General features: G+C 38.6%; 1 protein-coding gene across 1 annotated transcript; it reads left to right on the top strand.

Annotated features, from left to right (window-relative positions):
* The first annotated feature begins 1,928 nt into the window (after positions 1-1,928).
* On the top strand, positions 1,929-11,415 carry LOC107597074 (cingulin-like protein 1). The gene is made up of 7 exons (XM_016287986.1): positions 1,929-2,115; positions 3,735-3,839; positions 5,726-5,913; positions 6,594-6,839; positions 10,484-10,611; positions 10,870-10,939; positions 11,275-11,415. The coding sequence occupies exons 1-7, from the start codon at positions 1,929-1,931 to the stop codon at positions 11,413-11,415; spliced, it is 1,065 nt and encodes a 354-aa protein (XP_016143472.1).
* Positions 11,416-13,419: the final 2,004 nt, after the last annotated feature.

The raw sequence follows: 13,419 nt of genomic DNA, 5'->3' as shown, positions 1-13,419 counted from the left end.
ATGTTTTTGTCTGCTTGACAGGACCATTCAAATTTGTGTATCTTGTATTAGAGCAGTTAAAATGTGGTGCTTTGAGTACAATTCTCTCATACTGACCACTGGATGTTCAACATGGCAAAGAACTCTGAGGATTTGATAATTAGAATTGTTGCTCTCCACAAAGATGGCCTAGGCTATAAGAAGATCTGTAACACCCTTAAACTGAGTTGCAGTACAGTGGCCAGGGTCATACAGAGGTTTTCTAAGACGAGTTTCACTCGGAACAGGCCTCGCAAGGGTCGATCAAAGAAGTTGAGTCCTCGTGCTGTGCGTCAGGGAAACTGGCTTCAAAAAACAGACGCATGAGTGCTGCCAGCATTGCTTTAGAGGTTGCAGAAGTGGGAGGTCAGCTTGTCAGTGCTCAAACCATACGCGCACACTGCAACAAGTCGGTTTGCATGGCCGTCCTCCCAGAAGGAAGCCTCTTCTAAAGCTGGCTCACAAGAAAGCCCGCAAACAGTTTGCTGAAGACAACCTGTCCAAGAGCATGCATTACTGGAACCATGTCCTGTGGTCTGATGAGACTAAGTTAAACTTGTTTGGCTCAGATGGTGTCCAGCATGTGTGGCGACGCCCTGGTGAGGAGTACCAAGGAAATTGTGTCTTGCCTACAGTCAAGCATGGAGGTGGTAGCATCATGGTCTGGGACTGCATGAGTGCTGCTGGTACTGGGGAGCTGCGGTTCATTGAGGGAAACATGGATTCTAGCATGTGCTGCTCAGTCAAACTTTTACATTGAATCAGTATTAATGTGTTATGAATAAACTATAAGAGTTCAAACGTTCTAGGTCAGGAAGAAAGTATTACTTTTGTTCAGCAAGGATGCATAAAATTGATCAAAAGTGGCAAGACTTTTACATTGTTACAAAATTTCTATAAATAAATAATGTTCTTTTGAACTTTACATTAATTAAAGAATGAAAAAAAAGTATCCTGGTTTCCATAAAAATATTAAGCAAATGCAAATCAGCATATTAGAATGATTTCTGTCTGAAGGTTCATGTGATACTTAAGACTGGAGTAATGATGCTGAAAATTCAGCTTTGCATCACAGAAATAAATTCTATTTTGAAGTATATTTAAATAGAAAACAGTTGTTTTAAATTGCAGTAATATTTCAGTTTTTACTGTAATTGACCCTTTTTAAGCATACGAGACTTCCTTCAAAAATGTTTAAAAATATTACCAACCACAAATTGATGTAATTGTATATATATATAGTGCTGTTAAACGATTAATCGCATCCAAAATAAAAGTTTTTATTTACATAATATATGTATGTGCACTGTTTATTTATGTATATATAAATACACACACATACAGTGTATATATTTTGAAAAAAATTTACATGTGTATATACATTTATTTAGGGTCAAAAAAACAGACGCATGAGTGCTGCCAGCATTGCTGTAGAGGTTGCAGAAGCGGGAGGTCAGCTTGTCAGTGCTCAAACCATACGCGCACACTGCAACAAGTCGGTTTGCATGGCCGTCCTCCCAGAAGGAAGCCTCTTCTAAAGCTGGCTCACAAGAAAGCCCGCAAACAGTTTGCTGAAGACAACCTGTCCAAGAGCATGCATTACTGGAACCATGTCCTGTGGTCTGATGAGACTAAGTTAAACTTGTTTGGCTCAGATGGTGTCCAGCATGTGTGGCGACGCCCTGGTGAGGAGTACCAAGGAAATTGTGTCTTGCCTACAGTCAAGCATGGAGGTGGTAGCATCATGGTCTGGGACTGCATGAGTGCTGCTGGTACTGGGGAGCTGCGGTTCATTGAGGGAAACATGGATTCTAGCATGTACTGTGACATTCTGAAGCAGAACATGATGCCCTCCCTTCAGAAAATGGGCCGAACGGCAGTTTTCCAATGACCCCAAACACACCGCCAAGATGACAACTGCCTTGCTGAGAAAGCTGAAGTTGAAGGTGGAGTGGCCAAATATGTCTCCAGACCTGAACCCCATTGAGCACCTGTGGGGCATCCTCAAGCGGAAGGTGGGGAAGCGCCATGTGTCTAACATCCAGCAGCTCCGTGATATCATTATGGAGGAGTGGAAGAGGATCCCAGCACCAACCTGTGCAGCTCTGGTGAATTCCATGCACAGGAGGATTAAGGCAGTGCTAGATAACAATGGGGCTCACACAAAATATTGACACTTTGGACACAGTTTTGTCATATTCACTTATGGTGTACTCACATTTGTTGCCAGTTATTTAGACAACAATGGCTGTATGTTGAGTTATTTTTAGAGGACAGTATGTCTGTACAGCTATACAAGCTGTACATTGACTAGTCTAAAGTATATTCAATTTTAATTTCTATAGTATTGTCCCTTGACAACATATAATAAAATGGTTGCTGAAATGTGAGGGGTGTACTCACTTTTGTGAGATACTCTATATATATATATATACAGTATATATATATATATATATATATTGACAATATGTTGACTACAAAATCTTTTAGGAATGTGCATGTCTAAGAAAAAGTCTGACTTGGTGGATGTTCTGTTGGACAAATCTTTGAAACATACCAGATGTTTCTGGTATGGCCATTGAGAAGTTATTTACAGCTAAAATGAATTTGTTTAATAATGGATGGATTTTGCAGCATTGACAGTTTTTTTTAACTGAACTGAACTGAATCAACACTAAACTGACTTGCGTTCAATAATGACACTGTTGTCTGCTTTACAGCATAATTTCTTTAATTTTTAAAGAAGTTTGTCATTGTTGTTTTGCTGTTTATTACTGTGAAGCTGCTTTGAAACTGTATTTTATAAAGCATAAATGTGACTTGACTTGTACGTGGGTGCAAATGACAGGCAGTTGTTGAGTGTAGTAAGGTTCTTTGCTTTTTGTGTGGGCGAAAAGAGAGAATGATGAGGTCTTGGCAAAGTTTGTTCTTCAAAGGAATGAACAGCATTTTTTTGATAAATTCAGCTTCACATGATGGGCATTCATCCAGGCATAAATACCAGATATGCAGTGATTCATGAGGATACCTGGTTGTTAGAGGTGAGGATAACTGGTTTGGTGTAAAGGGAGAATGAAAGTGGTCTAAGTACTGAGCCCTGTGGCACTCCAGTGGGCATTTGCCATAGGGACAGCTAGCAATCATGGCAGCAACTTTTGCATGGGCACGCAACAGTTATATTGTTTTTAGAAAATGTAAAAATGTAATTATATTTTACTTTATTATTATTAAAAATAATGTTTCTTTTAATGTACGTTTTAGCTTTTCAATTTATTTTTTATTTAATTTATTGTTCCAGAATATTTCTGTTACATCTCGTATGTTTTGGATTCAAAATATCTGTGAGCTTCCATTTTGGGCATTATATTCCATTTTGGGCTCTTCATATTGCACAAAATGTGACCCAAAAATGAGCATGAACCCTGAAGCAAAACATCTCAAATGACTAGCGCAGTGGGAGGCTGCTCATAAAACACTTCCACACAATCAAACACACACACACGCTGGCAGGCATCTTGTCTCAAATCTCTTGGATCAAATCATTCTTGAATGCTAAGCAGCACAGTCTGTTGTTTTGTTGTCCATGTTGCTAAGCGACCATCAGCAAGTCAAAGGCTGAAAGAAAAAACAAATCCCGAAAGAGAACGAGACCTGGTAGAGGGCAGGAAATTGCACGTTTTTAAGAGCCAATCTCTGGTGCTTCTGTGTGGACCAAGGGTGCAGTGTTTGTGAAGACGAAATGTGGGACACAAGGTCTCTCGAGAAGATGGTGAACAGGACAACTCTAAGCACACAGAGAGTGCTCCACACACACATTCTGGGTGAGTGAAGCCTTAATACTACACAAACATATGGTCTCTTCAAGCCTTCATTAGAATGTACCAGGTCACATCTAGGTTCTCCTCCAGTAGTATAATCTGATTTTTTTCCCGAAGGACAGCACAGAACATTCTCTGCCTTGGACAACCATAGCAAAACACAGAGCAATCAGCGCCATCAACCTCCCCACGTCCAGCCTAATGACTCTGGCATTTACTACCGCAGTGTCTGCTACTGGACTTTTGTCTAATAAATATCGAAAGAGATGTCAAAAATTATACTTGAGTTCATGCACAAGAAGAAAGATTATGTATTTGAGAGAACAAAAAAATATATACTCACCCAAGGAAAGTCTACTTGCTTAGAAGTTGCTCTTTCAGAACTCGAAAAGATATTTCGCTCAAAGTCTTAAACTTCCCTCAACTTGCATGACTTTGTTGTTCAAAAGCAAAAAAGCACTTGACCCCACTGACTTTGTGTGGATGAAAAAAAAAAAGTTTTCATAGATGTGTTCTTTAATATTCCACAGAAGAAAGAAAATCATTCAGGTTTGGAACGACGTGACATTATTTTTATTCCTGGGTGAACTATCCCTATAAAGTTTTTGGTTATGTTTCATTAATGTATTAATTGTGTCTGATGCTTCTCCTGAAATTACTTAAAATAAATAAAAAGTTGCCACAAATATGACAGTTGGCATTACGTGTATATAACTATAAATGAATGTGGACAAAAAAATCCTTACATACTTTAGTCTTGGAAGAATTTGATGAGAAATATTTCGAAAGATTTACATTGTTACATTGCTGCCTTTGGTATCTTGGCAAATCTGAGCACAGTTTGAAAGTTTTTTTTCTGAAATTCTAGAAGGAGACATGATGTGGGTCTTTTTCCACAGGAGGGACATGTGGAAAGACTTAAACCAAAGTTTTCATTTGCTCTCCATTAAATCTTGTCAGTGTCCAGGATAAACGAGTGAGATATTAGAGATAACATTTATGGTTTTTCTTTCCTATGTGCATCTGATGCATAAGATCTTTCATTTATATAACATATATTATTTAACAGCCATATATATTTTTTAAGATTACGATCAGTTGCCACCTGTTTCAACCATTGATTTCCATGCTTGAGCCATGTCTTCTTTCAGAACTAGGAGAACAGTTATGTCCATGGTCATCTCCCAATGCTAGAACAGATGACCACCTAAAATTGGCCACAAACTCGGTATTTTTATTCCGGGGTGAACTATCCCTATAAAGTTTTTGGTTATGTTTCATTAATGTATTAATTGTGTCTGATGCTTCTCCTGAAATTACTTAAAATAAATAAAAAGTTGCCACAAATATGACAGTTGGCATTACGTGTATATAACTATAAATGAATGTGGACAAACAAATCCTTACATACTTTAGTCTTGGAAGAATTTGATGAGAAATATTTCGAAAGAATTACATTGTTACATTGCTGCCTTTGGTATCTTGGCAAATCTGAGCACAGTTTGAAAGTTTTTTTTCTGAAATTCTAGAAGGAGACTGGGTCTTTTTCCACAGGAGGGACATGTGGAAAGACTTAAACCAAAGTTTTCATTTGCTCTCCATTAAATCTTGTCAGTGTCCAGGATAAACGAGTGAGATATTAGAGATAACATTTATAGTTTTTCTTTCCTATGTGCATCTGATGCATAAGATCTTTCATTTCCAGGATAAACGAGTGAGATATTAGAGATAACATTTATGGTTTTTCTTTCCTATGTGCATCTGATGCATAAGATCTTTCATTTATATAACATATATTATTTAACAGCCATATATATTTTTTAAGATTACGATCAGTTGCCACCTGTTTCAACCATTGATTTCCATGCTTGAGCCATGTCTTCTTTCAGAACTAGGAGAACAGTTATGTCCATGGTCATCTCCCAATGCTAGAACAGATGACCACCTAAAATTGGCCACAAACTCGGTCAATTTACGGCCTGCGATTGGAAGGGAGCAGCCTGACTCCCCCACCATGGAGGAATTTAAGCAGTTGGCAGAGAAGGAGAAACGCGCTGCCCTTAGACTCCAAGAGGAGGTGAATATTTGTAATCCTCAAGTGAACCATGTCAAAAAAGTAATTAATACAGACATTAGACTGTAACACTCTGTCTCCTGGAATTCAAAAAGCCATATTTCAGTCTCCAGGGGAGCAGTCCAGAGAGATTTTATTAGGACTCGATTAAAACTTTCTGATAAAAAAAGAGTCAGCTTCTAATTCAGCTTCTTTTCCCCTGTCTAGCAGCAGCAGCATAATCCTCAACTTCTCTCCTCGTTGCATCCGAGTGTCAGATTTAATGAATGATCCGGTTGCTACTCCAACGCCAGTAGCAGTCAAAGCTTTGCCATTGTGTCAGAGAAATGAGAAGAGCTTTTGTAATAGGGTGTAATTGCTTGTGTAATTGCTCTCCAGGGAAAGCAAGCAGCAGCCAAACTCAGAGATGACTCTCCTCTTCAAAAGCCCAGTACAGTTGCCCTGCCAACACTGATCATCCATCCTTTTCTTTCTCTCCCTCCCTAACGCCCGCTGTCTCCTTGTGTTCTCTCTACCTCTCCATCTCCCACTTTCCGGTTTCATCCTAATATCTTCATCATCTGTTCATCTCTCCCTTTTTCAATTCATCCTTCTCTGTCCTCCCCATTCACTTTTATCCCTCTTCCTCTGTTTTCTTGCTGTTCTGCTCTGTCTTTATTTCTTCTCCATCACTTCTTCCCCAGAGTCTGCAGGCCAGTTTTCAAGAGGCCCTGCGAGCAAGGGACAGGCTGGAGGCTGAAATGAGGAGAGAACTCCAGGTCGAGCTGCAGGCCCAGTTCAGAGCTCATTGTGAAGACCTGAGGGCTCAGATGGAGGAAGAGAAGGTCCAGGCCGTAGGGGAGGCCTGCAGGAAGCTGCAAGGACAGCTGCACAAAGAAGCAGAGGAGACCAGAGGCAAAATAATACACACTGTACGAGAAGAGACACAGGTGTGTGCGTCTGTGGTCTTGTTTGTCGTTATCATTATTATTGGACGTTTGCATCCCACAATAGTTAAATCAGATAAACCTACATTGGGATGACCTACCTTAAGGCCAGATTCATAAAGGCATATTATAGTGGCAAAGAAAGCCAACTGTGTTGTCGCTTCACGTCTCCTGTGTCTGGGACAAATAGTTGTGCTTAAACACATTGCAAAGACTACAGCCAACAACGAACTGGCACTTACGATTTGTGCCTTCATGAGGAAATAACTGCCTATAGCAGCAGGTGGCAGTAGTCTATATTTGTCATTTAAAAAGGGAACAGAATACAAAAGACAACCAGCACAATGCTGAAAAGCGACGGAGTTCCATAAGGTCTATCCACCTTTTTCTTACGCCCCATGACACTTTGCGCAAATTATGGGAGTAACTTCCGTTTAAACTAAACAATCAGCAAAAGGTTCACTCTATGAACACAATAATAAGCATGATCAAAAACTGGGTACAATGAGGTGACATTATTTTACTCGCCCTTTAACCATCGATCATTAAAAGGAAATTTAAAAGTGTAAAAGCATTAACAAATTACTTTCAGCATACCATGAATAACTCCCAAAGATCCTCCTTCTATCCGCAGCAATATAAACCTGGAAAGACATGAGGATTTGGGGAGAAAAATTAAATATTCTTAGTGCATTCCAGGGAATTATTCATGGTTTATATCATAAATTAAGTTTGGAGAGCAGACCACAAATTTATAGTGTGTGTTGTCTTTTTTCTTTTACTTACAATGGAATACAAAGGATACATGAAAATAATCAAGAGGAAAATTATCCAGCAGGCTGAAAATAGCTATTTTAGATATCGTTATTACCCTATATCACGTCACATTTATATACCAAATGTAAAGTTATTATCCTAACTTCTCAAAAAATATGTACAGCCAATTCAGTCAAAATGCCGGATAAGGATTAGTGCATACTAATGATTTGAAATTATTTGTTGCAGTCTTTTTGAGTGGAAATTCCCCAAACCGGAAGTGCCTCCCATAATTTAAAATGCAGCAGCCTAATCAACCAATCAGAGTGATCTCTCTCTCTCTCTCTAGCTGCCCAACCATGATTCACCATGTTCAGTCAGCCTAAAAACTCTAGCAACCACTCAGAACCCTGGTATGATTGAGTTGCACATCATGGGCCACTTTTTCAGACAATGTAAAAATTTAGTTATATGATAGGCCTAATGTATAATTATAGAATACAGAAATAATTTTTACAAGGTACAAGTCAATTTATTTTGCAATAATGACTGGCCGCTGATATTGTATGGTAATGTAGCTACCATACGAATAAATAAATAGGCAGATGTTCTTCAACACAATCTGTTTCACAACACAATGAACACTGTAACAGTAATGTATCAATATTAAAATTAAATTTGGCTGTGGTAAGATGGTGCCAGTTGCTTTTAAATAAAACGAGAGAGTGACGATGGTATCCTTTATTTTCAGTGGGAAATTGCCGGAAAGCGGCAAAAACACCCAAAATCTTGCTGCTTTCGCAAGAATGTACGTCGAACTGATCATTAATCAAAGAACATTTCACTGAGCTAATATCGTAGGGCTGAAAATTGAGGAGGCAATCCTTTTTCATTTCGTTGAGTTTTCAGAATTGTATGCCCCCTCAAAAATCACATACAGACATTTATGCAAAATCAGAGCATGCATGACTTAGGTTGCCAGGTAAAACCAGTGTACAATATTAACTAAATTATGTGTGACTGTTACAGAGCCGACGAGAGGCGTGCGGATCCATATGCAAAGCTTTTATTCTAAAACAAAGTCAAAACAAGCAAGGGTCAGATAATGGCAAACAGGTATATTGAGGGCAAGACACAAGAGTAGTCCAGTGAGCAGGCGTGGTCGATCTCCAGCGAACAATGTCCAAACAGGGTATTCCAAAGAGTTAATACGAAACACAAGCTATGGTCCAGGTGAGGGGCAAACAGTATTCGAACAGGGCGAGACGAGAGGGAAAATCAGCAAACTAGACGACTAGAACTCAAACTAGGAACGGGAACTGGCTCTGTAAAGTAGCTATCGACTAGGGCAGCGATATACGCTACAATACTCTGCAGTGAGAAAGATTGGATTTAGCTGTGTGTAATCAGTGCCTTCAGCTGTGTACGTATAATCAGTGCAATGGATGATGGGAACTGTAGTCCGGGGTGAAGTGCAACAGTTAGTGTGGTGCAAGGGTCCATAGTAGTGAGCGAGTGATCTCTGGTGGTGAGCGAACGGAAGTGCATGGACAGGATTCGTGACAGTGACATGGTAAACTATACTAGTCATACACCATACACAATAAAGAAACATATTTTATTTAATTCCCGGGTCAATATCACCATAGAGTGCCTTTCAACCTTCACAATACTCAAAAATTTTGGTTTTAATTAATTTCCTATTCACTTTATGTCATATCATGAATAGTACACACTCAAGTACTATAGAAACATATTAGCTGAGCTCCGGCACATCTAAATTTTTTTAGATAATTATGGGCCATTATTCGAAGCATAAACCATAAGATATATCCACCCAGTCATGGACATATATTACTGTTAAATACGTTTTCATTGCAAAATGAAGATGCAAATTATATTTTCTGAAAGGTATGATGTCCCTTTCCTAAACAGGGTTATTAAAAATAATATAATAATAATAAATAATATAATTACATCCTCAATCACATTGATACCCCCCCATTTATTTTAGTTATTAGCAATATTAACTACAAATGAATGCTGTCCACCCTGTAATGTATCATGTATGTGTCATGTATGTGTCATGAGTCTAAGTGGCTGACAGGGTGGACATTTTGAGCTTCAATTAGCATATTAGCTTACAACAAACTGTGACTAGCTAAATATTTAGTCTGGTTGTTGAAGAGAATTTGGCATATTTAAACTTACATATTTTGAAAATAATGTATTCGAATCACTTCTGGCATATTTTATGGCAATAAATAAAAATTATTAAATAAAAATATTGTTTTTATTACCAAATGATCAATACACTCAAATTGAGTAATATCTTATTTAACAAAATATTAATAGGAGAACAAAATGTTTTTAATGTTATGATTTGACAATATTCTACTATCATTCAAATTCAATGAGCAGTGCATGGGACATAGCAAAATAACACGCATCCTTTTACAAAACAAATCAAAAACAAATCTAGAAAATGTATCTAAAGCCAAGTAATGCTTTTGTTATGAATATAAAAACTTAGCCTAATATAACACACACCCTTTCATAGTCATTTTTATGTTAAGTTATCATGGCAAATGAGTTGTTAATGTACAGGACACCAAAAGGCACCCTACAGTGATATTGACCCTCCCATGAAGTTGTAAATAATGAATAGCATTGCATGGGTCAATGATGAGCATAGTGAAAGTTTGCATCAGGTTCTGTTGTATGCAAATCAGACAGACAAATCAATAATGATCAACAGTTCCTACTGATTTGATTTAACTATATGTAAATAGCTGAAGAAACAAAATTTGCCAAGTTTAAAATCTGACCAATCAGCATCAAGTAGAGTTGTGAGTCATTCACCTTGCTCATTGCTTTCCTCTGTTTCTCAGGAGTGTGTGAGGAGGTGTGTGCAGGATGCCGAGAGAAGTATTCGTGAGGAGTGTGACCTGAAGTCAGAAAGAGAGAAACGGGCCCTACAGGACAGACATGAAGAGGAGATATCTGAGCTACAAAGCAGGTAAAAATACCCATGAAACACCCTTCCTGCTCACCCCAGCTTCCTGTTGTGATGCATCTCAGCTATTCTCTTTCTCTTTCCCACCTTTTGTAAATTTCATTCGTTTCTCTCTTTGCATCTCTCTGCTTTCTCCCTTTTCTACAAGAATCCTAGAATATATAGATTTTGTTGCCTTCAACAGTTTCTCCACAACTTTCTTTCTTTCTTTTTTAAAAATAATGTTCTGAAATGGTGCATGACGGTGCGTGTGTGTTCCAGGATACAGCAGCTGCAGGACAGTCTGGAGCAGGCCTGCAGGGAGCGCATTCAGTATGAAGCCGAGTTTAAGGTCAGCCCTTGTAATGAGGTCATCATGAATAAATGAACAGCTCTAAAAAGGGACCTGCTCAAATCCAGCATCTGCAACACCCTGCAACAAAATGACGGAATAACAGAGCTTTCTCTTTTCCCGTGCCAGCACGTCCTCGGACGTTTGGTTCTTATTAAGCTTAGTTTGTTTCCCCCCCATGCGTCTGTGTTCCTCCCTGTCTTAATAGACAACAGTATTGACATTTGACCTTTTGCTTGAAGACGTTTCCATCTTTGGTCGTTATGATGATCCACCTGTCTAACTAAAATTCAGTCAGCATGTTTGAGTGCTTCCATCTTCTTCCTGTCTTTCAGAAGGTGCAGGCCAGCTACAGGCGGTTTGTGGACTTGACTGATTCCTCCCTCCACTCTGATTACCTCTTAAAGCTGCGCAGACTGGGGAGAGAGCCAGGTCTCATGGACACTGCGACACAGACTGATGAGATCACCTCCTAACAGTGATCTTCACAGTGATCACAGCGTCTGGGTATTTGACATGACATGTCACATGCTGTACTTGGTCTAAAATCATTTTTAAGCATTTGTCAAACATTTTCTAGAAACTATAGGAATATTTGTCATTTGATGCACAGTAGAATTATTTGAGTGCACCGCAAAAGCTTGAAAGTGGTACAAAACTATGAAAAACATCTCAAATATACTTTCCTCCATACGTTTATCTTCCTCAGTCCCAAGATTGAAAACTTTACAACCTATTTTTTAGTTATGAAACGTGTTGACAGTTGCATAATAATAAATGGGGAAAATGCATATATATATTACTGTACTTTATAATGGTATATTAAAATGTAAATGTTTGCAGTTTTGTAAGATTAAAGTGAGTACAGCATATTTTCTCTGTCTGCATGTAAAACTATGTTGAACTAATAGGTTTAACTAACAGATACCGTTTTAATAAATAAATCTGAATATTTAACACCATTAATCTTATTTTACATTGTAGTGTACAGATTGACACTACTGATGAACAACATATTAAATATGTAATAATGTCCTGGAGCAGCTTACACATTGTTATCGTTAGGCCTATTTGAATTACATTAACATGTATTGTGTGTATTGTTACCCACTGATCCAAATGTACAGTATACTAGATATTTTCACTGGAAATTGTTGTACGAAAAAATATATATGTGCCCTTTCACAGCAAGATTCCATAATGACAAATAGGCACACATATTACAGGTAAAAAAAACAATATTTTAAAAAAATATTGGTGCTGTTGCTAACTTGCTACACAAAGAATTTCCAAACAAAATGACCTAGTTTGCTAAGCCTAGCTATTTATCAACTACCTGCTCTAAATACCATTTTCAAAATGCCATTTGAAGTCTTTTGATGAATTGGGACTGCAGTAGAATATAAAATAAATGTGACATGAATGGATGAAATTGACGGATTAATCGTTTATAAATGTTATATTAATATTAGATCAAATTGATATGGCTGTCCAAAAGGGCGTCCAAATTCCCAGGGCGCTATCTAAAGGGTTGTGGGCTGTAGTAGCATTACTTCACCGCCGGGCATTTTCAAAATGCCATTTGAAGTCTTTTGATGAATTGGGACTGCAGTAGAATATAAAATAAATGTGACATGAATGGATGAAATTGACGGATTAATCGTTTATAAATGTTATATTGTCCATATATGTCCAAAAGGGCGTCCAAATTCCCAGGGCGCTATCTAAAGGGTTGTGGGCTGTAGTAGCATTACTTCACCGCCGGATGTCAGTGTAGGCAAGCTTTTACTCCTCCGCCTTAACGCCTTGGGTCGCATCAGCAGCGCTCAGTCCTTAATACACTTCCTAATCGTAGTTTTCAGATGTAATAGACAGGCATACAAACACAGTTAATTACCAATTTTTTCACATACGCAGAATGCTGAAAATCGTTGCAGTTTCAATCGGACGGTAGAGATATTTCTTAAACAAGCTCTTTATCTGCTGCATATCTTACTAAGCTTGTCATTAGTGTCGTTACCACCAGCATGAAATGTTATTACATGCACCGTTACCAGCGAATGCACTGGGGGCGCTGTAGCTCCGTAAGCCGTCGCTTCTGAATGCACGGCGTTGATCGGTGCGATCGGGTGCCGGGGATCACGATCATCATATCAAACGGAAAGAGAAGCAGTCGCAGAAATGTACATGCACTGAGACTGGTGCTATTTATTTATGGATACAGAGAATCATTTACATGAGCATTGGGAAATAATATGTTTGCATGGTATATGGATGTGTTCGTGACTGACGTGATTTACTAGCACCTCCACTACATGCGGAAAAACAAATCCCCCAAAGAAACACCCGCTCCGTTAGTGCGCACTTCAGCCGGAAGATGGGATTTTTTTTATTCGAGCGCGCACACCTCCCCTTTCCCCCATCCCTCCTGCTCCCTCTCTCTCTTTCTCTTTCTCAAACAGCTCAGTCTGTCAGTGCGC

Source organism: Sinocyclocheilus grahami, unplaced genomic scaffold, assembly GCF_001515645.1.
Source record: "Sinocyclocheilus grahami isolate Dianchi unplaced genomic scaffold, SAMN03320097.WGS_v1.1 scaffold227.1, whole genome shotgun sequence".
NCBI lineage: Eukaryota > Metazoa > Chordata > Actinopteri > Cypriniformes > Cyprinidae > Sinocyclocheilus > Sinocyclocheilus grahami.
The sequence above is the reverse complement of the archived record's forward strand: the minus strand, read 5'-3'. Positions and strand labels throughout refer to the sequence as shown.

Excerpts from the sequence above, each read along its gene's own strand:
- LOC107597074 (XM_016287986.1), top strand. The coding sequence starts at position 1,929 with ATGACAACTGCCTTGCTGAGAAAGCTGAAGTTGAAGGTGGAGTGGCCA. Across the intron at positions 2,116-3,734 it reads GAGGATCCCAGCACCAACCT|GGTGCAGTGTTTGTGAAGAC; the intron begins GTGCAGCTCTGG and ends GTGTGGACCAAG. Across the intron at positions 3,840-5,725 it reads GCTCCACACACACATTCTGG|AACTAGGAGAACAGTTATGT; the intron begins GTGAGTGAAGCC and ends GTCTTCTTTCAG.